Consider the following 26,507-nt stretch of genomic DNA (forward strand, 5'->3'; position numbering starts at 1 on the left):
AGCTGTTCCATGAGGATGCTGCAGCAAGCGACTCAAGTGGGCCAGATGATGCTGATACGCATAGGGAAGACAACCAATCGGAATATGCTCCATATAATGAGGAATAATATTCATTTTCGTCCGCCGTACAAACCGCTCATAATGAATATTGTCTTCTTCTGAGTTTGGTGCATGTAAACGTAGCCACTGACAGCTTCTCAATATGGCAGTGACTCCTCTTTATGTACTCTGCCCCCAGGGTCTGTCTGTCCACAGCAGCTTTATATGAGAAAGCCTGTCATAACAGCCATGTTACAGTGCGAGGCATGCCCATTTCACTGGGATCCCTGGCCAAAGCATACAAACTCTGGTTACTGTAAATTTAAAAGACGTGCCAGGCTGCTCTGAACAGATCTGTCACCACCAAATCCCCTTGGGAAACACAGAGGTCATAATTTCCATTTAGCACCTACTGCTCCTACACATACATGTGACGGTTTAAAGCCTTGCATGTGTAGAGTAAATCTAAAAGAAGCATATTTTTCTGTGTTTTATAGCTGTATGTTTTATAAAAATAATGAATCCGTATAAATCCATGAAGGCCCAAACCTGAAGCCCTGCTGCTGTGCCGTAGATGAAGGATTATCTACCGTTCTAGAAAATCAGCAACTGGCTAACACATGTCGGATGTACAACCCCCCTGAAAAAACAGGGATTTGTATGTTTTTTTTATATTCTTGGATCTTATTTGTGTCCCTGTGTTGCTGCAGAATCTAATTTAGGAACCTCTTCAGTAAACGCAAAATGCAGTCCTGTTCATAAAATCTACAAACTTGTGTTCTTGACGATATTTTGTTGACTGTAAGCACTTATTCGTAGTGTTTGAGCTCCTCCTTCTACCTTTTTCTGCTGGTTTGATTCAACCTTGCGCCACCTTTGTTTCGTGGAGGACTAACTCAGCATGCAGCTGTAAGGTCCTTACTCCAGCTGCTGCTTGCTCTTATTCCATCTTGGTCAACGCGCCTGTTTTTTCAGGAACCTCGTCAGAATTTTGTCCAATTTATGTGAATTAAAGCCGTTTGTTGCAGACGTCAAAATGTGCTACCGTGGAGCCAAATATCAACATTAACCTCATGCTGGAGACTTACATCTTCCATTGTATAACGGAGGCATTTAAAAAAATCAATACCTGTTTAGTTGAACTGTCTCTTTAAAGTCATTGCACCCCGAAGCCCTTTTGTGCCCGGGTAGAAAGGACTATTTGAAAACTTGTTTTTGTTGTGATAGCATCACTTGTTATTAACAAACGCTGCGTAAATGAATCTGTCTGAGCTCCTCGCCCTCGGCCATCAATCAGAACTAATATGCTCGCTCCTGATTGAATAGGGTTAGAATGGCTGCCATGGTGCAGTGAGGTTGTAAGGGGAACTCCTTAAAGTAACACGGGCCGTAGTTGGAAGTTGACATCACACTTGGTTCCCTCCACCAAAAATAAAAACCCATTCCATATGTTTTACATGTTTTGTTCAATGAAGATAATCTTTTAATCCACTTATAGTACAAATTACAAAATTGTACGGTTGTATAAATTCACGTCACCACCTTAAGGCGGACTTGTTGGAGCGATGATGTCACTGTTAACACCTTGTATGTTATGGGATATTTGCTGACCTATTTCCTTGTCAACAATTCGTTCAAATCTCTGGCGCTCATGTTGACCTTATTTCAGGCACCTGACCAAAAACCCATAAAAAAAACATGACTTGGACCATGGAACCGGAGGAGAAAAATTGTATGAATTAACGCGTGGCTATACTCCATCTATCGACATCCATCAGTCCACACATTTCAATATCCATCGATGATAGACAGACAGATATCACAAACACCTACAGTATCTCTCCAACCATCTATCACGGATGGAAAGAGATGGATAGATGGATATATAATATCTACGCGTACCATCTATCATCTATGTATCGATCTTTCCATCCCTGATAGATGGATGGTTAGATGAGGTATGGATGGATGTGTGGTTATCTATCATATGATATGAAGGTATGCAGATGGGTGTATCTTATCCACTACTTTAAGGTGCAATTGTTCATTTGCAGCAGAGATGTGCCTGTTGCTTTAATAAAAACAGAATGAATCCAACTCAAATATTGTTTTAATTACCCAGCCAAAATGGGTTCGGCCCTCCCCCCTCCGACGCTGTGATGCTATTTGTTAACACAGGGCCCGTTCTTGCATTCATTTGTCCTCTTTCCGTACCTGCGTTTGGAAACCAAATCATGCACGGGGGAAGAGGAGTGAGAAAGCGGTGAAAGAGTTAGCCATCCTTTGCAGTCACAGCTTATGAAGCCGCTCCAACAGTCTCGCCCCCCCGCAGGGAGCCATTCTAGTGGCCAAATCTATCCAGAGAGACAACACTGGACTAACAGTAAGCATATAGGCTGCTTCAGGTCTGCCTGTGCAGCATTAACATGTATTCCCTCGGCCTTTGGCCAGGGTAACGGGAGATTCAATCCCCCCCCCCCCCCCCCCCCCCCCCCCCCCCGTTTCTGGTCCACTGGCATCAATTGGCGCAGTTAGGAACAGCTGGGTGTGAATGATACAGACTAATTCTCTTGGAGAGGGAGGTTAATGTGAAGTGCACAAGGTCAGTGTATTTACAAAGGTAACTTTGGCTTTGCCTGCGACTTTGCCTTCTGTGACTCCCCCATCCTCCCCCTTCTGTCTTTTTCTTTCTCTCACATGAACACACACACAGCAGCAGAGTCCCTTAGTGGTTTCTTTCTCCTTCACTCGTTCACTCGCCCCCCATCTCCCTCCCCCGTCTCCCTCTCTCTCACACAGTTTCTCTCCAGCTCTCCTCCCTCTTTTTCCCAGTTTTTTACTCCCGTTTCCCTTCTCCTCTCTTCGCGCATGCCGAGTGTCTCTTTACACATCACAGGAGCTCGGTGAGAGAGAGAGAGAGAGAGAGAGAGAGAGCCGCGCTGCAATAATTGGATTATTGAGCAATCAGCAAACAAACATAAGACACAAGGCGGAGGATCAATGTGGGGCGCTTGCATCATTTGAGGTGGTCAGAAGCATTCAAAGTGCGAGCAGTGAATAAAGCCGTCAAAAAAGAGTCGCCTTTCAGGATTAGCGAGTGAGTTTCGGGAGAAATTGTAGTGAGACATCAATAATTGCTTATTAGACATCAAAGGGATCCGTCCTCCCGCCGCGCAGACACTCCCCGTCCCGCTCAGTCTGGTGAATCTGGATGAATCTATGTCGCGAGGCTTAAACTGAGCCCGCCGGGGAGAACAACACAGTCTGTCTGTGGCCAGTGGAATAGCCTTGGGTTCCTATTGTGTATTAATGTCCAGATGGACAGTTGTGTTTGTAATCTGCTGCACTTCCTGTTTACAGCCAGGTAGTGCAGTAAACTGGCTAAATATAGGCCAAGAGCAGCTTCATTGAGAGGCAGTATAAACCGAATGAGTGGAACGTGTTCAGGCAAAAGTTTCATACCGCAATGCAATCAATGATAGTGATTAATAGTACAATACCTTTCATTTTTAGTTGGATTTCAATGATTTTTTTGTCATTTTTTTGTATTCCAGAGCCCAAGGTGACTTCTTCAAATGTGTTTTTCCACCTTACAGTCCACACTCTTTATTCTTTTAAAGGCCCAATCAATGTGGTGGTGAAATCAATTAATTTCGATCTGTTCTATATCATTCTGTTTACAGTGATGTATAATATGGATGAGCTTCAAATCCTCACATCGGAGAAGCTGGATGCCGACAATAATTGGCACCTTTGCTTGCTCTTTAGCTCGGGCACCAGTCAGAAGAAGCTACTAATGGGAGGTTAAAGTGAGCATATTTATTCAAATATAAGAACCATTTTAGTGCATTTTGTGAATGTAGAAAAAACAAATCATTTCCCCCCTGAGATCCTCTAAAACAGCAGCAAATCATGCAGTAAATAGCTTATACAGTGCATCCACACACTGTTCCACTATACAAATCTAACAAATTACCTTTGAATTCAGAGTATGTGTGCAGTTATACATAAACCCTTTTATTTTGGGGTCAGGTGAGTAAACATTGGCCGTCTCGCTTGCTTCCTTAAGCAGTATAGTCTACGACGGGAACAAAAGAATGACTTCCTCCAAAGTTTGCCAAGGGAACCTGTTTCACTAACCCTGAACTTCTGGTGTGGTAGGTGACAGTCGAGCTTCTGCCAGCTTCTGTCAGGTTGCGGTGACGAGTGTGTCGATGAAAATGTTACATCTGAATTGACACGCTGGCAGTCTATTCGAACAAAAGCTGCACTGTCATCCTGCTTTACTGTCTGTCTGAGCACACAGTCGCTGAGACCCTCTCACTGTTTTCTTTCTTCTGCTTCCTCCCCCATCTCCCCCACTCTCTCTCTCCGTCTCCCTCACCCCTCGCTTTCTCCACCCCCTTCCCTAAAACCCTTGTGACATCCACCGGATTTAAGAGCTTAAATGTCAGTCTCATGATATCTGTGCCGTTCAGATTAAGCGCCTTAAATACGATGTAAATGTATAAATGTAGGCCAATGAGTGGGCACCGTTCAATCCAATTAGCCGTAATGAATACAGTCTCAAGGAAACTCGAAAGCAATCATTTCTAATAATTTTCTGTGGCTTATTGACTATTACACTCCACAGACAGACAGTTTATAATATACGACTAGAATAACTTCCAGAGCTTAAGCCACCTAATTCTAGAAAGTAGCGTAGTTTCAATTGGATAACAGAGAGCGAGCAGACCTGTGATCAGCCTGTCTCTCAACAATCATCCATAAAATAGCAAATACGTTAAAGTAGCGCTATTTATGCATCCAATTCTAATGAAAATGATATGGTAAAAGTTATGTTAATAAAGAGTAAAAAAGTATACTGTATTAAACTACTCTGACAAGTACAATTTACAAAAAAAAAAAAGGTTTCTTAAGTACAGAGCACGTAGCTGCAATTTATTATGTGACGTCTTTAGCATTACGAGGAAATCAGAGAGCCCATTAAAAGAACAAAAGGGCCGAGTGGGTGTGTTTTGCTTCGGTTACCGGCCCGGCCTTATCAGATGCCAAAATGTTGCATGACGGGTTAGAATGTTATGAGGAAGGATTTTAAAACGATGAACTTTGGCAGTGACGCTATCGTTTCACCTTGGGAGTGTTGCTGTGGTCTGATGTGTGCCAGGAGACACCTCTGAAGCAGGAACTAAACCACTGAAGGGGTCTGGAGGACCGGCTGGTTATGTGTATCTTGTCTTTGAAAAGGTGCAAGATATATGAAACTTAATAGGTGTGTAGTTGGGATAAAGACCAAGTTCAAAGTTCAAAGACACACACACACACTAGTAGTGAAACGATTCATGTGATGCATGCGATGCACCGATTCAACTAAATCGATTTGCTAAAATAAATAAATAGAACGAATCGCTTTGGCTTCACCAATAATCAATATAAATGTGTTAAATCTTATGAATCGCGATTAATGTTTTAAGACGTTTAAGACACTCTCTCCCCTGCCAGCATGTAGCCTATTGAAAAATTTTCAAAATAACTGAGCAATGTTTAATTACATTTTTGTATTCAGCATAAAATATGATGCAGGACTACTTTTTTATAGAATAAATATGTTAAATATAATATAATTCTGTGGTCTGTTTATTTTTTCACCTTTCAGAAGAATACAGATAGTCTCACCCGCATTATTGCATGTTTACTTCATGGATAAAGAATTTTGGTTAAAGTTACTGAATCGAATCGAATCGTTAACTTCCTAATCATTAATCGGATCCAATCGCTGTGAAGCCAAATATTCACACCCCGAACACACACTGTACGCCCCTGGCTAGATTAAGCGTCACAATTGGTGTGATCCCATCTCTGGTTTTATCATCCCCTCTGCACGTTAGCGAGGTAAATGAGCGTTGCCCTGTTCACGTTCACAATGATATCTAGTCGGAATTTGTCCTTGCATAGATTGGATCGGCCACTTCTGTGTGCTGCTAGATGAAGTCGCATTATACCGAAGTCAGGGTTGTAAGTTGATGGGGCTGAAATGACAACATGAGCAAACACGTTATTATTCTAAGGTTTGAGGAAACAAAGTCAACGTATAAAGGAGGGGTTTTCCTTCCAGGATATTTTGTATATTTGTCTATGATTGAGGAATAAATGCTCCATCAATGTCTGAGAGCTGGAAGGGGTCATGTGACGTTGATATAGAGTGACAAAACTTGCACAGGGAGGAGGTTGTTTGTTTATTACGGTTGAACCTAAAACTTGATCTCAATTTGTTTTGTGCCTAAACTTCACCAAAACTTTACTGTAATGTTGTCATGTATTAAACTTTTCAACAGTGGCAACAGAATCTGGTCTCCCCATTCAGCAATACAATGACAGGTAAACCCATCTCCTGTTTTCAATACTAAATGGATATTTGTAAATACCTGTTAACATTGTTTAAGTCAAGGCTGTGCTAAACGCTGCTGAATAAGGAAGGGCCGCTACTTTTTTTTTTTAGCTATTTTACTTCCTCACAACAATGTGTTATTGTTGCAGTAAACTAACCTTGGGATGTCTAAGCAAAATACACTTCTCACCCATTAAAAGTGAATAAATCAGCCACGCATCATCACATGCTGAATAACATGATGCCACTGATGTTTCAGTCCAAACAGCTGGGGGAAATGTGATTTTCATGCTGTGTTTAGACCTGGTGGCCGTCCAGTCGACAGAACTGTCGCCCTTTTGTGTCACGCGTCCATGGTCTGAACTGCTGTATACACTTGTAGTGGTGTGCACGGTTCGGCTGGTTTGTGTTGTAGGAGCATAATGAACCGCTGCATTCATCCATCCTCCCAAAGGTGCACTTGAACAAATTAATTTGGTTTTTAGTTACAGTGAATTTGTCCTGCAACTGATTTCAGCGTTCAGTACACCAGCACGACGGCTGAGCTGCAGCTGTCTATTTAGCAGTGTTTGCTCCGTGTGTGTCTGCTTGTGTGCGTGTCTGCCAATGGAAGCCTCAATTTTTTGGAGAATCAAATATTAGTGGGCTGCATTGATTTTGGAACAAGCCTCTACGTTCTTGTGTGAGCTTAGTCCTCCTGCCAAGTTTGTCTGGTCTGTCTACTCGCTCTTCCTCTCCAAGCTGCTGTGTTCAGTGTGCAGACAGAGTAGCGATCGCTCCGCGGATCCGCTTTCTTTCCCGTCTCTCCGCGACGATATTCGGAGAGCTCAGCTCATTTTTTAAACAAATGCTCGCCACCTTCTACTCCATTCCCCGGGGCTTGTGATTGGTGATGGTGGTGGGGGTGGGGGTGGGGGTGGGGGTGGGGGGTGACATTAAACTTCAAGTCAAAGTCAAAACTGAATCTTGGCCCGCAGTGCTTCAGCTGGAGTGGCAGACAGACGGGCTCTGGCTAAGACATGTTTAAAATCTGATGCATGCAGTTAGTGGCAATGTCTCCCAAGTCCCTGGCTACCAGCCAATAGGAGAAGAGATGACAGGAAGGACAAGAGACTTTGTTTGCATTGTATTCCTCACTCCCTTAAGGCGTCCACTCCACTGTAAAGGGTATTTCCCCCCTCGCTGGTTAAAATAAACAGCATAGTGCGCGTGGGCTTAATGCCTTTTAATTGGCGCTACACACACGCACACCAAGAACAAACACACAATTCAGTCGGATTATTTGAACTGACCCTCATCTCCCTGAAGCAATCATTTCCACTCACAGATGCCACCGGGAAACAACCTTTTCCCATGTTTCAAACGTGATGGTTTGATGTTTTTTTTACGGAGCATGATTCACTTGCTGGATTTTTTTCCATAATTCAAAAGAAGAGGATGAGTCCAGTGAGGTGTGTGGGGATTAATTACGGTCGTGTGGTACTTTATTGAGACTTTCCGCTCCCAAATCTGTCATCTGCAGTGAACAATATAGAATAAATTGAAAGGGGACTAACGCGTGCCCTTTCCCTCTCTGCCCTTTTGTTCCTCCTCCTGCTCATCTCTGATCTTCATCTTTCCCTCTCCGTCCACCCCCAATGCATCTCTTTATCTGTCGCTGCCTCTCTTGTCTCTATCCCTCTCCGTTTTCTTTTTACTGTAAATCTCGGGACACCGACAACAACCCAAACAACACGATCTTCTCGCAGTTATTTCGGTGCTTCACTTTTATGTGGCTTCTGTGACAAATGAGGGCTTATTTAACATTTTAGTGAGCTTAATTGTCTGTAATGCGGGCGCCTCTATAGCCCGCTGTACGCACAATGAGAAAGTAATGTCGTGAGCGATATATTTTTATGAGATGCATCAATCTCGCTCTTTTAACTTAGAAGACCGTTACTAATGAAAGGCCGACGTCGCTTCATCAAGCTAATTTAAATGTTTCCCTCTTTTACATTGTAGTCCGAATCTTTATGTTGACAATCTGTATACACATAACTGTGGAATAAGACCATAGGTTGAATTAAGAAATTCCAAATCAAAGGCTTGTAAAGCATATTTTAAATGAATAGTCCTGATGTGTGTTGAAAGTTGCCTTTCCTCTGAAAGAAGAGGAATGAATGTTGGCATAGCGGTAGATCCAAATTAAGACATTTTCTGGAAGAATGGGATTTTTATGCATATGAGGGATATTGGGAAATGAGTAGCAGACCACAAATTGTACAAAGCACATCTTTCATCATGTCTGCATGTTTGGCACACAGGGAAATCCTTTGTTTGAAACATTACAATACCTCAAAGAGAAACATCTTAATACAAAGATCCTAGACAAACATAAACCGTCATTGTTTAGAAGTGGAAGTATAAACCCTGCTTGTGTGCTTTTGTTGTCCTGTGAAAAAGGATTCAGGATCAGTAAATTGCGTCATAGTCTCGCAAAGCGGCGTTATAGTGGGGGGAAACTTCATGCTGTCGCACTGTATCGGAGTTCAAACACATTTAAATATGATTTCAGCTTCTGAATAGGAAAGCTCAGCGAGAAACCCAGGTTAACTGTGGTGTTCAAAAACGGACAAAAACATAACCAAGGGCATTTTCAATCACATTCATTCCACTGTGTTTTAAGCCGGTCAAACAATTTCAACTTGATCCGTGTCACATGAGAGAAATAATTTGGTATTCAAAGCGATTTGAATGTGTTATCGTGCACACTTTTATTTTTAAAGGGCAGACAACGTCTTTATTCCTTGTCATTCTAGAGGTGTGTTGACCCACGTGGACCTGCAACCCTCCCCGTGGCGCGCTCCTTTATGTAGAAGGGGGGGCTAATCTGATTTTAATACACTGCACGGTTAACAGCTGCTGGAGGCAGAGTGAGGACAGATCGGATCAATTACCCGATCCATCTATAGGCAGCGAGTAGAAAACTACCCCTCGCTGCCTGTGGATTAGATGAATATATTCTCTTTTAATCAGAGTCACCATGACCTTTCATCAATGCCATCTTCCCTCTGACCAATGAGGTGTGAAGAGAGAGGAGTTGACAGGTTTGAATGTCCTTCAGTGACTGTCCTGTATCATTACCCATCTCTCAAAATAGATCTAAGCTATCTAAAAAAAGACATCCGTTGTCATGCGTTCAGTGTGGGCATGGCGGAGCCAACCTCCGTCCACCAGGAGTGAACTGTGAGTTGTGGCTTTTGCTCTCATATTTGTAAAGCTCCTACGACAACCAGCAAATCTTTGTTACATTCTGTCCTGATTCATTGGACTAAACACAGATAACGTATATGTAATTACCTCAGCCGCATTCACTATTTACTTATCCATCAAACATGATATGTATACTTACAATAAGACTTCATGAAGTCTTATTTCCCCACAAAAATTATAATCATTCCCCGTTAAGGCTTGTGTTTCACGTGGTGAACGCTGAATCAAAGATATTCTCTGCAAAACACGGTCGAACAAACCAACTTGTCCACTAAACAGCTGTGGTTGTTTACAAGTAAGAGTGTGTGTGTGTGTGTGCACCCCAAAGGGAGCCACAAGGGGACCAAAACCAAAGGGAGCCTGCTGAGGGGGAATAACTAAATCATGCAGCCCCACATGTTTGTTAAATACCACAATGGGACAAAAAAGATGGGGCTCAAGACTGTCAGGTTGTTGTGTGAGTGTGGTGTTCTGTCTGACCAGTGATGAGACAAATGTCGATCTAAATCTTTGAATCCATGTCAGCCTGTCGGAGTGTAAACTAGACAACAGGAGGAGTGTAAGCCCGACGCAAGCACCACAATCAAACACTTGGCACGCCGTAGCACTCATGAAAGTCATGAAACATTTTTTTATTTTTTTTATTGAGACACCGCTTAATCAGAGATAAGGGATGACAAGCTGAAATAAATACATTTTAATTAACTGTTTGTAAAGTTTTATTCAACTCAAGAAGCTTTTTGTCTGTTGGAGGGGGGGTGTAACACAAATTGTTCAATTGCAGAAATCCTGTTGCAGCCGATAAAGTCTCCTAACGGCTGTTAGACCTCATAAAAACACTCTTTCATAGTGAGCGTCTACCAGTAAATTAGCAATTATTCAAATGTTTTCACTGCAGGAAGGTGCGTCATGAAGAGAGTGGATATACAGCAGCTTGTACAGTGGCTGAGCCTCCAGGCTAGAACCGCTGAGGCCAGTGCCTCGCCCATCGCGTCAACACATGTGACATGCCCTCATTTTCAACACCATTAATCTCAGGGTGGGGGGGGGGGGGATGCGATACAGTAGACTGAGCATTTGACTCAGCATTTTGTCTTGCCATTCATCTAGGGGACTGTGTAAATGGTGTGTGTCATCGCCAAACTGGATGTGCAGGTGAAGAAATGTGGAGCCAGAATTACAGGATGTTGTCGTTCATCAAACCGCCAGTGAAGCCAGACTAACACAGCCACTTTTATTTCTCTGAGATTTTTTTTTTTTTTTTTTTTTTTTTAGCACGAGATGACACAGATACCACAAACTTTTTTTTATGATATAACAATTGTATCACTTACGGCCTCAAGCGAGTGGAAATTCCCTACAGCCATTTTAATGAATCACCATCAGGTGACCTTATTGAGATAAGTTGGAGAGGATCCAAAATAAACAACAGATGTTATTTACTGACCTATAAATATTTCCTGCTGTGAAGGCTAGAACTAAAACTTCAGCCCAAGTTATCTAGTCACTAGTCACTCTGTAATGCCACTGTTCCCAAACAAGTAGTGTTATATATCAGGGACCAGTTACTGGTTCCCGATTGGTCAGAAATTACAAAAAACATACATAAAGAAATACAAAGCTATTCACTACTTTTATATATTGTTGGTTTTATTTTAAATTCAACTCTAGATCATTCGCACAACTTGTCCCATTTGTATTTACAAAATTATGAGTATGGATAACAACCAATAGCAGCTAAGCAGCCTCATTGACACAATATCAATAAAATCCTAACCACCAATGTGTTTTTAAAAATGTAACAATTATTCACTCAATTGTTACTCAGAATGTCTTTAATAGATAGAATACAGTGAAATATGCAACTATCGACTGTGGTTTCCTCGTCTCTCTCTTTCCATCTCTGCCTCTCTCTGTAACACACATACATATTATACATGCACGCACACACACATAGTGCCATACTTTTTTTTAACAGGTTTTTCTCTCAGTCTCCCTGCAGTATGGTAATTTTCTCCTGTTCAGTTTCTGGCACCTCTCCAGTGGTAATCACTAAGGGAAAATCGCCCCTTGAAACACTTGTGAGTGTTTGGCCCTTAATTCATATTGCATAAAATGAGCATGCAGCTTTGTTCGCGGAGGAAATAAATGCCATGCCTTCAGTAGAGCCTGTCTAATACAACTCACAGATGGAGAGCTCTAGTAGCTAATGCCAGGGCCAAGAGAATACAACAGCAATGGAATGGGACATGTTCCTGATCTGACAGTTATTTTCCAAATTGAGACACGTAATATTATATGGGGCAGTAACAGCATGGCCGTCCTGCTTCGTTTCATCTCCGCCGGCTCCTGAGTAAATATCTGCCTCTTTAGCTGCTAAATGTTCCACTTCCTTCACCAACTTGTCACTAACTTTGTCTTCTGTTTGGCGCTGAGCAAACTGGAGCTGTCTGATGATAATTCTCCCTGGGCTCATCCCTTCAAGTGACCCACATTACACATCATCATTTGATCCATTGTTCATTCACAATGTTACAGTAAGGTGTTACAGTAAATGTGAGGTATATTTTAGGAACTATTTCCTTCTAAAGAGGGTGTTGGTTCACAGATGACTTATAATGAGTTCATACATTTCCAAACCAAGTCAAGTTATTATTTCAAGGCTGCGGAACTATTTTAATTTAAAATATAAAGTTTAAAGTCTCGTGTCTAATGTTACGGAGAGATAAATCTTCATCTGACACATCAAGTGCATGTTTCTCCCTCACACCACTGATCAAGGTGATCTGTGACATCTGTATGCAGGTCACGTTCATAAGTAGGTTATCCATCCTCAATTTTCTCGTCTTTCTTCTTCTGCGGTTGTGTCGCCGTGGTACCATCAAACAAACATTCCGGTGAGACAATCAACCCATCCGCTCAATCTGTCAAACACACCTGAATAAGAAGCTGCCTGCTGGTGCACCCGGAATGCCATGAGGTGCACGTGTCACTGCCACTAGTGCATGTGGGTGTAATCATACAGGAAAGGAGGAACTTAAGGCCAGGCAGTTGCATTCACAACAAGTAGGACAACATGCTTCTCCACCAGCAACCCAAAAGGAACCTGGTGCAGAAAGGGTGTGTTTCTTCCAGTGTTTTACAACAAAACAAAATGAAGCAAACTTTGTCCGGACAGTAACATAGAAATGTTCCAAGATTATATTATGCACCCTCTTAGCTTAGATGTGAACGGATTATTGTTTTTAATATTGCCAGAGGTCAATGGTTTGAATCGTGGTTAAAGAAGCATACTTGGACCGTTTTTTGGGGAAGGGCCCCAAATCAATAACCCACTTATGAGAAAATGGAATTGTGGAAAACCACTGATTTCTGTGACTGCTGGCATGAGAAACTGACAGCTGCAACAACACCAACTCGTTAGGGATCCAGGACATCAGGGCCGATCTGAAATGGCTGAGATGCTGTCATAACGACAACGGTGCCCTTGACAAGGCAGCAAAACCTCCTTTTGTTGCATTGCCTTCATCACTGGCCATGGTGTACACCAGGGTCGACCACATGTTAATGCACGTGTTTTAATAAAGCAGAATGTAGGTCAGCAGGAGCAACTGTTCATGCTGTCAGAAAAAAATGCCTTGAGAGAGCAGGTTTAATGCAACAACACTGTGTGGTCCTCACACGTGTACAACAATAATGAAGCAAATAGCAAAAGATCATAAAGATGCTGTAGGCGAACCAACTGCCAAGTTTTAAAGAATGAGAAATATAATGCTCATATGTGAATGTGGAGCATTCGGGAAAAAATACACACACAGTCCTCGTTTTGGACAAAGAAATGCATGTTAAATTAATTCAAAACTAATGAGGTTTAGCAGTCTGCGTTAGCCAAATCAAGTGAGTTATTTTTTAAATGAAATTTCCTCTTTATGTCCCTGAGAACTGTTTCCTTGCCAAGCCGCTGCAGAGGGACTCGTCTAATAGTTGTACGTAGGTTTCTTGCTGGGACAGAATGATAATAAATCGATAGTTAACAGCCACGATGACGATACCTTCTTGATTTAACTTGACGGTATCTACTTGATTTAACTGATTCAGACTGCTGAAGCATCACATTAGCCTCGGCTGTTTACAATTGATTTTCACTGGTAACAAGGATGGTGGATTTTTTTTCTCACTTCTTCCAGTTACTTGTCTACTTGAAACACATTTACCAAGTTAAAATGGAATATTATTATTATTATTATTATTGAAAGGACAGTGCATATTTCTGTAAATGTGCCGTACCTTTAACTCTAATGTAGGTTATTAAAAATAAAATTAACTGTGTTACAGGCATCAGACTAAATACCTGAATCGTGACCTACATTACGTTTCCTCATTGTCCTTCCTTGATGACGTTAAAGCCACTCAAATTATACTTTAACCGCGAATAAGAAAACTTTCCCAGAGTCCCAGCAGAGCTGAGCAAAAACAAAAGCTCCTGCTTAACAGTCAGAACCCCCCCCAAAAGCCCCGGACTGTCGCCCAATCAGAGTGAAACAGGCAGCGAAGTCAGAGGAAGGCAGGCGAAACAAAAAGGAAGACGCTGGACAGGGGAATGTTGGCTCGTGCCAGGTACAGTGCAGTAAAGTCTCCAGGGAGAAGGCCGGAGCCGTGGACAGTAGTGAGTTAATACCATCGTAGCGTCCTATCATCAGTCTGACTGTGTCTTCCTTTTGGGACTGATTCCTTTATAGACGGGCCAAGTTCCCAAACAAGTCATTTGTACTCGACATGAAACAAATACCTGTATGCCAACCATTCACGAGAATGAAATGATGGCTACCAAATCACCATCTCTATAGATCTGCTTAAATCCTAAAATGATGTTTCTGTCCACTTCAAATGGAGACGCATTCTAAAAACAAAATGCCATCCACCCTCATTGAATTTGTGGTATACGTCTGAGAATGACATTTCAAAACCGAAACAAGTTAACCAATTTTGTCTGGATGACTAGACAAAACTTAACGTAAGGGAAAATGTTATTTGTGTTTTGTGTGTGTGTAATTTCAGAAAGCTGACCCTCATCCCTTCAAATATGGCTTTTCATGTCTCTCTTACTGAAAACAGAAATCATATTACACTTCCTGCAAAACATGTTTACACTTTTGCAGTGTCAGCCAAGCAAATTATCTCTCCAAACAGGTTCCGTTTTGTATAATACACTATATTTTTCGTTGGGCTGTCACTTTATCCTTGGAAGCCTCGTTTTACCTTATAGGCCATTTAAGGGGCCGTGGTGCTACATGCATGATTTGTGCAACTGGAGGAGCTGAGCCCTGAATAACAGGAATTCCTTTGGATGGTCTTTTATGGACTCAAATAAATGCTTGACACAAGGACACAAATCATCAATTTTGTTTTCCTCCACAGCAGAGCACGAGGAGAGACACAGTGAATGTGTTTTCTATGTCACCACCATGAATGGAAGTTTTTAATGAATGATATATTTTCAATATGTGTGAACATTTCTGGGTGCCTGGGGGATTTGAACATATTTGGGCAGATATATAGTTATTTTTTTTCCAAAAGGCCTTGTTTTCCTATGTGTTAGCTGTAGTATCTGAAACATATTTAATAGAGGGTAGGTTTTAGTTAGATACATGGGTTTTTAAATCAAGGTAATAGTAAATCGAGGTCATTTAAAAGCAGACCCAATTTAGATAAAGCTTTCTAATAATTTATTTGAGTGAATAATTAAAACGCTATCACAGAATTAATATCTAGGCAACAGAGAAAATGCATTAACTAAAACAACTACCTGGGGGGGAAACATGTAAATTGTTAAAATAATATCTTCGAAGGTCAGTGCATGAAAAGCATCCAAACCATTTGGGGAATCTAAAAAAGAGTTTAGTGTGGAGACTTCTGACTTCTGTTTCACTATTTCATTTAGATCGTTTCTTACTGTTTACTCTGCCTTTCGGGCATTTGTGTTGTAAATTAAAAAGCAACTTTTGGCTGACTATCTACAAATCTAAAAAAAAAAAAAGGCCACTAGAATGTGATGTGAAAAAAGTATCAACATGTGCAGGATTTAGGAGGGGTGGCTGAGACATCCAATCAGCATCCATCATCCACTCATTTTCCATAACCAGCATTGTAAGCAGAGCACAAGCCCTTTCCCACTTTTCTGTGGACGTGAAAATAAGCCAATCAGAGCTGTACAATATATTGTATGGCTAATTAGCTGACAACAGCAATGCGCTTTTCTTCGTTATGACAAGAGTGTCAGTGAAGCATTAAGTTGTTATATTTTACTAATTAAAGGGCTAGTTAGCTACCTAGCTACCTTGCTGATTTCACGCTACCTGGGCCTGCATTTCTCGTGGCGCTTTACACCTCATGTTACAGAACATATAAGGATAGAGATGTGTATGCTAGCTATTAGCGCTATCTGAGTGTAGACTAGCAACAAATAAAAAAAAAAAAAGCACAAAATGTAGAATTCAAATATTTGCGCTAAAATGCCAAGATTTGGAACTGAATACTAACATATTAAATACCTAAATAAGTTGGTTTTCAGCTGGAAAAATAACAGTGGTGTGGGTGTTTAGTTACTCAGCTTATCACGTGTTTAAAGTCAGAGTCAGCAGCAGCACTTTCCTGATTCATGGGCTCTGCTGACATTAAAGTGTTTGTGGATCCGTGTTGTGAGTTTGCGACACAATAAAAGTGTTATGTAAAAGGGCCCAGAATAACCCCCCACCACCAACACACACACACACACATGAACAAACACACACACACTCCCTCTCTATTTGAGCCAACTATGCATGACCTACTTTGGGAACCTTTTCAAGCTGAACAATTAACATTTTTTGAAGCGTCCTCCTTTATGGCATCCTTTCCATGGAGGAACTGACAAAACAAACACTGGGTTTAAAAGTAAGCACTTTGGCATGAATACTTGGGCAAACTCTAATTAAACATGAATGATAAAGGCAAGCCTTGTTTGCTCAGTCAAGTATATCAGGATACAAGAGGAAGACAATAATACGCTGAGGGAGTGAGTGGAGATGGGTTCTCTCCGCTCCCTCTCCACCAAAAGTGAAATATAGATCTCATTGCTTTTTATAGCTCTGAATGAATAATGTCCAACCAATGAATTAGACGTCTGCCCGCATTTACTTCTACAAACAATATTTTTTTTCATCCATGACAATAGTGATAGGCTCTTATGACCAGTTAATCTTTGTAATTTGTGATTTAATGTGGACATATTTCCCCGGAGTGACTCTATATTACTGATGCCAGCGTGTTGCTATATCATCTCCGATGACTATGCATTGCATTCGGCGTCTTCTCCTCACAGAGATCGTGACTCATGAGAACTTGAAGACTACTCGCGTGCCGTGCCGAGTTAAACAAAGTGCTGCCATTCAGCTGCAACATTTCACACAGCAGTACCCTATAAAAATCAAGGCATTCATCATCAAACAGAAGCATGCCCTATGCTTTGTTGCAGCTCTGGTATTTAGTTTCCCCCTCCTTTACGCAGTTTGTTAATGACCTCGACAACAGAGGGGAATGTCAGCGGTAGGTAATACAGTAGCTCTTCAGCTGCAGGACTGGCCTCGCGGAAATCTGTCCCCCTGTTACCGGACCGTGTTTCAGGACGCAGTTCAAATGAGGACGAGCATTCAAATCCCAAAGAGCCCATGGTCAGCGGTGACCACACTTTTATTAGGGTGTCGGGTCCGGCAGCGTCGTCGTTGGCGGCTGTGCGCTCGTGTATGACTGTGTGGGAGCGGCAGAGACTTTTAACATTTCTGGGGTACAAAAGCATCCGATCATTGTGCCACACAATGTTCTTTTAAAGAGATTACATCTACTGTAGGCATTTACTCCTACGCTAATAGCACAAGAAAAAAAAAAAAATCCATTCATGAAGCTGGAACAGAAAGCTGGCTTTCACTGTGCCCTTGTGGCTATACATGTTAACATTTTAGACTATTAAAATCTGTTCTGTAACTTCTTTTAATGTTTTGTATTTAAACTTTTTTTTAAGGGAAGAAAGTAAAATCTGACAACCATGTCATACAAATCAGCCAAAAACTTGCAGCTACTGTAGTTCACTCTAAGTGCAGCGGTATTTAACAGAGCTGCTAACAAAACCAAAACATTTCTTAAAGCCAAAAAGTTGATAAAGACCTTTTACCTCCTCTTTAAACTGTATAAATAGACATTTTGGCAAGTGGAACAAGCTGTAAAACATAAGATCGACATATTATCACCTTATAAAGTTGTTATGGTGACCATGTTGGCAAAAATGGCCAATTTACACATCCAGCAGAATCTCTGTTTTGGTCTCCACCGAGTCCTGAGGAGAATATATAATAATAATAACAATTATTATTATTATTTACCTAAAAAAATATCTAGGTAATCAATCTAGTTTTCAACTTGCAGCCATGGTCAAAAATGCCTCACATGCAGCATTCATGTATTGCCAGTAATTTGTTTTTTTAAATATAAAATCTTACATCTGGTGAACAGAGACAAGTTCACCAGTCAGACTAACTCTAAATTCTTATAGCGTAAATACAGCCTCACCACTTTTCACAATTCTTCGTATTTTTAGAAAAAAAAAAAATAATTCAGGTATTTTATTAATTTACATGTTTCACCTTTTTTGTTTGCTGTGTAAAGATATATATGCCAAATCACAAAAGAGGAAAAGCATTGAAAAAGAATAAAATACTTTCATTCACCTGTTTGTCTTTTTTTAAGAAAGAGAATGTTTTAAGGCTGGTTCAGGGGCTTCAAGGCTGTTCTTGTACATGACAAATCCTATTAAACAAAAAAAGTACTTTCAATGCTCAATCGTTATACCAGTAGTTTTCTTCCCTCCGAGAGCCAGACAGTGTCAATCTACTCTCTTTAAACTGATTCATAGGTTAACATCCAACAAGTTCTGCATTGACTCTTTATTCTCGAGCTCTATGTGAAAACATGGACATTATCTGCTTGGGAGACCAAGTTGAAAACTATGAAGGCAGATGTATTCATGCGATTGTCCCAAAGTGCTATGGTAACAGTTGGGAAGACGTTTACATTATAATTCTCCTGTGAAACAAGTAATGAAAAATGTTTTACTGATTGTAACGTTAAAATAGCTAGCGGTATAATATCTTTACCAGTATGTTTTTAACATTTTCAAAGCCATTAGTACTGTATTTCTTCCTTGACATAGATTTCAATCCTCTCAATTGAAAGTCCCCGCCCTCACACACAGACTGGCCAATCATAGCGTAGCATCGGTAATCTCTCTGCAGATTTTCTTAATTTTAAGGCCGGTTTTGTATATTTCAAGATAGTCATTGTTAAACGTTGTGTAAAAGCGATACGTGGATAAGTGGGAAAAAGAAATGTATTTATATTAATTTTGACGTGAAAACCTGTGGCGCTAGCATTAGCAGAGCACATTAGCACATCATTAACTAGCGTTAGCATGTCTATGCTGCGCTAGCTTCTGAAGGTATACTGAATGTATTCATGTGCTGCTTTTGCTTTTTGAAGGTCGTGAATAAACCGAACCGGCTTTACAAGAACAGTGTCGTTCCTTAGTTGTATTATCTCCTGTGTTCAATGCCAGGTGATGTTGTGGTTCACTTCTACAATGTGATCTGTAGGATTTAGCTTCTATCTCTTTCTTTATCACTTTTCGCTGAATCAGTTCAACACCCTGGATATATTTAAAACGAACAGACACTTCTGTGTCTCACGTTTTTTCCTTTTTTTCCCCCCTTCCATAATGTGATTTTTACTTGTATTGTATCAGGGACAGGGGGCGGGGCTTAGTGAAGGGTCAATGAGATCTTCTTAAGGGTAGGGTAATTTAACATTGCTTTTGAGTTCTGTATTACATTTGAAAATATCTAGACTATTCAGTGGGCAGTGAAATACCTTAATACATTTGATTTCATTATTATTATTTCCATAGGAAGTTACACTTCTGCAGTGAGAATGTGAGGGATGTACTGTGTACTATATACTGAGAATCCTCAGCTGGTTGAACCCAAACGATTAATGAAATGTGAATAGTTCTTGCCATCCACACAGCATTATGTTTTCATCAACATAGAGGCTGCTAGTCGCGTACATTCAGTAACAAAGGAATTGATTATTCTTAGATAAGAGTTCACCCTTGAAATGACTTATGCTCTACTAGAGACACTAGAGATGGTATCATCAATAGTTTCTACACATTCAAAAGAGTACGCTAAAGATGGGTATTGGGTATTTTTTCTTTTTCCAAAGCCACTTGGCATTCATTAAATCTTATTGAATCAAGGGAGTTGCAAAATGAAAAAGAGTGACTAATAGAGAAAAGCATGAACCTGTGACTTGAAGTGTGTCCTACATGGTTTTAAATGAAATTATTTGATATACAGTAATAACTAAATGAAGAGCACAAAGTTTGGACAGTATAGGCATAATTAATGAACTTGCACGCACTATAAGACAGGAGGCAGCTGAGACCCGCAGCAGCCATTCCCCGACACTATCACCTGTAACATCCTTCTTCACAACCCAAACAGCAGCTGCCCGCTTTATAGTCAGGAACCCATAATGCACTGAGAGCCCCTGTGCATGCCTGGTGTGGGGATTTAATTGGATATTAGTATCCAGCAGTGTCTGAATTAATCAAATCATTTCCATCCATTAATTTAGTGGAGGAACATACAATTAAAGCCTTATTAGTGCGCTCTCAGGAGTATGCCTTTTCATCCCTCTGCAGAACATTGAGCGTTGGCCAGAGTCCAGTGCAAAGCCGCTTGAATCTGGTGCTTCCTCATGATAGACACCACTGATTTATAGCAACTGACTTCAAGCTTTAAACATGGGAAATGTCAGCCTATAGTAAATTATCACTTTTCTCATGGCTATAGAAAGGGGAGGGAAGAAAATAAAAAGTTATTGGTGGCATCTATTTTGAATCTTTACCACTTTTTAGATTATGAAATGATTACATCAGAAAGTGGCAAGTTTTAGAGTAATTCTATTTGATGAAACATTACTGTGAAAACCAGCACAAAAATGCCCTAAATAGGGTGAAAAGAGATTTGGAGATTTAGACGGCTGGCAAACATAATCCAGCACACAAATGTAGGTCATTTTGTGATAATTTCCACATTTTTGTATTTCATAAAAATCAGACTTCTTTCATAATAGTCTTCAAACCATAGCGCACAACTTTTTGAATATTCTTTAAGAGAGGAAATACAGTAATTTAACATTTTTAATAGGGAAATCTCAGCATCCAAACCTCCTAATCACATAAAGTACACCATTCTGGACACCTAGTTTGTATAAGTATCGAGTTTTGATATTACATGAAAACTAAATTTCTGTTAAGGGCAACTCATTCTTACCCCCTTCCTCCTCTCTTGTGAATCTGAGTTAAAATGTTTTTGTACAAAGTAATCCAGACTGCTCAGATGAGCAGCCATTTTTAATTAAAACCATTTACAGACAAAACCACAGTGAGGAAAAAAAAAAAATAAGAGCCAAGGGATTTTACACTCTGTCATCCAAGGCTTCAGCGGATCAAAGCATTTTAGTTGTGCTTTTTAACGGTTACGTAACACTTTTGCCTATGAAATATTGGGCCCGGGTAATAGTCAGTCAGTCCAAAGCTCGACAGTATACCACAGATTTCCTGCTGTTCATTTTCAGATTTCAGGCAGGATACAATAAGCCCATGTTTATGTCTAACTATAGCTGTCAATCAATACAATACTACTGGTGTAACAGGATACGGACAGTAAATATGAGTGTATATGTACATTAATTGTGCATATGTATGTATATATGAGTTTGTATCTGCCTGCTTCCTTGCCTGCCTGGCTGGCTGCCATGTGGCCCACCTCTTACTGTCATCCTGTCTGACATTAGGGCTAAGCTGGATCTCATTAGGACCAAGGTGGCAGTGATCCCGTCAACATCGCTTTGGCTCCTGCCATATGGGTCGCCTCCAAGGTAACGGGGCTCTATCAGTCTCCTCAGAGCGGCGAGCCTTGTCATACTACACACACACACACACGGATGGAGTATCTACTCTCTAGACGAGCCTGGACTGTACATGTAAAGCGCAATAAAACATGTCAAACAGAGACGACATAAACACTGATGACAAGATTATCAGGTCAAATCCGTGGGTGAGATGCAACATGCTTTCCGTACGTTTGCCACAGGAAATACAAAATGAATACTATGAATCAGGAAAACTGTAGGAATTAATCTGGTCATCAGTTAATCTTAATCAATTTTGCATGTTAGATATATAATTCAATGTGACCAAATCTGACCACACTAACGAGAGATGCATACGCTCTAAATATGCAAATTGACTGCAACCGTGATCAATGTTTGGCAATGCAACTGCAAGCTACAGTAAATCAGTGAGCAGGTCTACATGAATAGACTCCAACTCCAACCCCTCGGTCCCTTCCTCCAAACTGAAAATGAAATCTCGACAGCAGCTGACAACAATGAGATATAGACAACCGAATGTAGCAGAGCAATCAGTGAGATCCGCAAAGTTGGTTACTACAAATTCAATCAGGAAAGCTTTTGATCTAATATCTTTCCATTTCCAAAGATTCTGTGCAACATCACTGGCCAAAGTCGGCCTGGGATTGTCACGGTCAAGTCGCAGTCGAACGTAGCGGAGCGACGCACACACATCAACATCCCAGCAGCAGCAGCAGCAGCTCCAGCGCTGTACTTCCCTTACAACCAGCTTCTGACTCTTATCAAAGCCGTGCAAGTAGGCAGGAAGTCGTTTACGACTTTGTTTAGTGCTTCTTTGCACCAGCTCATAAAAAAATGTGAATTTATAACATCCCATGGATAAATACATGATAGCAATGTTGTTTATGACAAACAGTCGTTGCTGGTAAAATACACAAAAATCACATCACACGCAGATTCCCTGACCACGAAGCTTTGTTCTGATTCATGGCAAATAAACGCCAGCGCCTCTTACTGTCAGACAATTATACCAACTTCTCCAATTTTCAACGTCGTTGCCATGCGTTTCATGTTCTAGATAACGGCTTCGTTATTCACCGCTATCAAACGTGCCGATGATAATTCACTTCCTTTGGCTTCACATGCAACTGGGACACCAGAATACACACTGGAAGCACAGCAACTGTGTCAAAGTTGCACTTTGCCAGATTGGCGGCTATTATAGATTATTTCCCTTTGGCCTGTTTGTTTTGTTTCAGCCCCCCGCCCTCACAAAAGCAACTGTTTATTTCATTGGTCTGGCAACAAAAGCATGTAATCAATCATTCATAATTTATGACACTGCCAATGGCTTAGGGCCCATAAAAACAGATATTTGCATTACACAAGGCCTGAGCTGGACCTCCTGATAACATACCAATAAATATTGTTGGACATACACGCGGGCCCCTGATAAGAGGTAAACTTTGCCTCCCTGTTACAGTAGAACACAGCGCTAGCAGGGATGATGTTGTGATCACATGCTACTATAACAATGACCTGGACCCCGTCCTTTAATTCCTGTTCCCCCAGCCAGCATCCCGCTGCCTTTCCCAAGCCCTGCTGTTATTATTTTTACACTGTTCAAAGCAGACGCCCTCAGTCCCTCGTGTAATATGAGTCTGAGTGTAACAAACTGGTAAACTGACAACAACACGCACACAAAAAAATGAAAAATGAAAACAGTTTCCCTCTGTGAAGCTGAACTTCTCAATATTTATCACAACTCGGAACAAAAAAACATCAGATTTCAAGCCAGAGACGTGCTGAAAGGACGACATAAAAGATCTCCTTACCTGGACATGCTGTCCGTGATGCAGCTCTGACTCAGGTATCCCTCACCTCTGCCTGACAGCGACCCCTGTGACAGGCCCGACCGAGATTTCCATGACTCCATTAACGCCGTTACGGGCGAAATTAGATTCAACAAAGGGTTCGACTGGTCCCTCACATCGTGCCGTGTGAAAGACATTGTTCCTTGCGCTCCAATCTGGTAATGGAATGAATGTCCGCCGGAATTAACTCCAACAATGGCCGATGTGGGCATGCTGTTATTCTCTTGGTAATAGCTGCCATCAGTGGTCTCCTGCTTAACCCCTTTAGACAGGACATTGTTGGAGAACACATCGGGCTCATAGTTCCCATTCATAGAGGGGACAGGAGGTCCTAAGATACCAGAAAGACTGTATTCATCAATGTTATTCCTCAGGGACAAGTAGGTGGTCTCCGATGCCGGGTAGAGACTAAGAGATGGCGACTGCTCGCCGTAGGGCTGTTGGTTCATACATCCCTCGTTTTTGTTTGGCTCAGTCTTAATGTGCGTGATAAAAGGTGTGCTACTCGCGTTGCACTTGGAGCTGCCTAAACACATGCTCCTGAAGTCGGTTCCGGGCTCGTTCTTAATGTACTTCACCATGCCCATCTGGTCTAAGCCCACGTTGAACACCTCCCCGTCCACCATCTCTACTTTGGGGAATTCAAAGTTCTTGAAATCCGTGTCTCTGGTCAGACCTGCCGCTTCGGGGCTGTTGGTGTCATTCTGCACCAAACCCAGTCCGCCGGCAGGACTGGAGACGGGGAACCCGCCAGAGGAGGGGTTCTGTGGGCTGCTGACCGCCATGGTGCCCCCTGCGGCCGGACTCGAGATGGAGGGCCTTGCTGTGTTGCAGCTGTTGGCAGTGCTGGTGCAGCCGCCTCCCGTGGGGCTTGAGACGGACGACCTGATGTTACAGGTGGTGCTGCAGGACGGAGGCGATCTCACACTGCACATGCTCTGGGGGCTGGACATGGGGGACCTCATGACGTTGAGTGGGCTGGTGAGAGGCGGTGAGCCAACTGTGCTGGACTCCACGGGGCTACATGTGGCTGAGTTCCTACGCTTGATGTTGGCGGCACAAGACGTCTGGCTGACGGGACTACCGACGGACGAGCACACCGGCCCGAAACACGCAGGGGGGCTGGTGGTCGACGACACCATGTTGTTGCTGCCCCCGGGGCTAGAGATGGAGCTGGAGGTCTGGGGGCTGCAGGACAGAGATGAGGCCAGCATCGAGGCCGAGCTAACTGGGGTCCCGGTGGCGCATTCTCTGGGAGTGGCGCTGAGCTGCTGGAAACCGAACGGCTTTGACTTGGGGCTCTTTGTGGAACCACACTGGGTGTCCTCTAGAGCCCGCCCACACACTGGATACATCTTCCCGGGGCTGCTACTGCCCCCGTGCTGGCTAAAGGCAAAGTCTGCCTCCCTGGCAGCATTCATATACAGGCCCATTGACTCAGCCACGGTCTTGGAAAGCTCCTTGGAGTCCATTTCCTGCTTGTGACCATGGAGAGAGTTGTTGAAGTGTGGGAGAACAAATGGCTGGTTCTGGCTGAGCCGGAGCATCGGCGGCTCCTGCTTCTTTGTGTTGTTGTCCTTGGAGTCGGCGGCCGGGCTTCCGGCGGGGCAGCCCACATTGACGATGTCCATCAGGATATCGCTGCTCGTCAGACTGGAATCCTCGGTGCTGCAGCAGTGCTCCATGGTGCTGGGGACCTGGGACCATCTGTTCTCTGTGTCACTTCCATCGAAGAAACTTTGGTATCTTTTGGTCTCCATTGCTGGCTCATTGATTCACCTGGTGAACGGAGAAAAGAAAAGGAGTTAGAAAGGCTGCACACGAGGCACAGGTTTAATCATAATAGTTCCCCCTCAGGCAGAGATTACGGGTTTCACACGGGACTAAATAATATATTCAGGAGATATGCGAATAAATCTTAATTTAAGAGTGTAAATATAATCTTGTTGATTGTTTTAGTAGGTTCTACTTCAGAGGAAAACAACCCAATGAGGCAGAGGAAAGGAACAAGGGCTTCGTGACAAATAACATACTATATTTAACTTATTTTGATTTAAATGAATAAAACACTTTGTAAACAATGTTCAATCTGAATAAAAAAGTGTGTCACAGATGAAGCTCCTCATCACTGCACAACAGGGGATGTCTGATAACTTGAAGAACACTGCATTGCAAGGGTTAACGTATGGAGGTGACGTCGTCTGGGCTTTTTTGTTTTTTTCCCCCCTCTTTTGGTTTAAATCCCCACCTCTGCTGCGCGTCTATTGGACGGCTGAGCACAGAGAGCCGCCAGCTCCATCAGGCCCCGGCTCGCGGATTGGCCGGAGAGCTGCCACTCAATAGTTATTGCTTCTTGCAGCCACAACAGAGCTGCGACATAACTTAAAATGTTGCTTTGGCGGCTGGAGCGACCCCGCCGTACGGCAATAAGCGACAGCAACGCGGGCAATAATCGGGACAGTTGTCGGAACAGGTTGCGGCGACGAGGCGTCGCTTCAGGTGACTGTTCGGAGGGTTGGGATGGTTCAGCTCTCACAGCTGTGCAGCAGCCCCCAGACATCCCAGTTCAAGTTATTCACGTTGCCAGCGAATTATCCCGTGCACACTGTGTGCAGAACCATGAATATATATTCATATAAAAAAAAAGAAAAGAGCGATTCCTCCCTCCCGCTCACGCCGTGATTGCCCTGCCTCCTTAGGACATGCAAACTCTCTGCATACGATCTCTCCATTTTGCGTTTGCGCAGAATAAATAGTAAAAGACGTGTTTCTGCTACATTGTATCCCGGATAAGTTCGAACTAAAGTCGCCCCATTGGCGGCTTTGGGGATGACAGGAGGGACAAAAGTGCAGAAATAAGGGAAATATGAATATTTTGAAGTCATATTTTGACAGCTAGATCTTTCTCTGCGCCTCTTTGACAGGTGCTC

At 42.2% G+C, this 26,507-nt stretch overlaps 1 protein-coding gene across 1 annotated transcript in view; it reads right to left on the bottom strand.

Moving 5' to 3' along the window:
- nr3c2 (nuclear receptor subfamily 3, group C, member 2) overlaps positions 1-26,507 on the bottom strand; it is a 67,517-nt gene that overhangs the window by 40,468 nt on the left and 542 nt on the right. Inside the window, exon 2 of the mRNA XM_084005729.1 lies at positions 23,539-25,356. Coding sequence (XP_083861855.1) covers positions 23,539-25,337 — 1,799 coding nt within the window. The 5' untranslated portion in view covers positions 25,338-25,356. The remainder of the gene's footprint in view (positions 1-23,538; positions 25,357-26,507) is intronic.

The sequence above is a fragment of the Eutrigla gurnardus genome (assembly GCF_963514095.1).
Source record: "Eutrigla gurnardus genome assembly, chromosome: 3".
Classification (NCBI taxonomy): domain Eukaryota; kingdom Metazoa; phylum Chordata; class Actinopteri; order Perciformes; family Triglidae; genus Eutrigla; species Eutrigla gurnardus.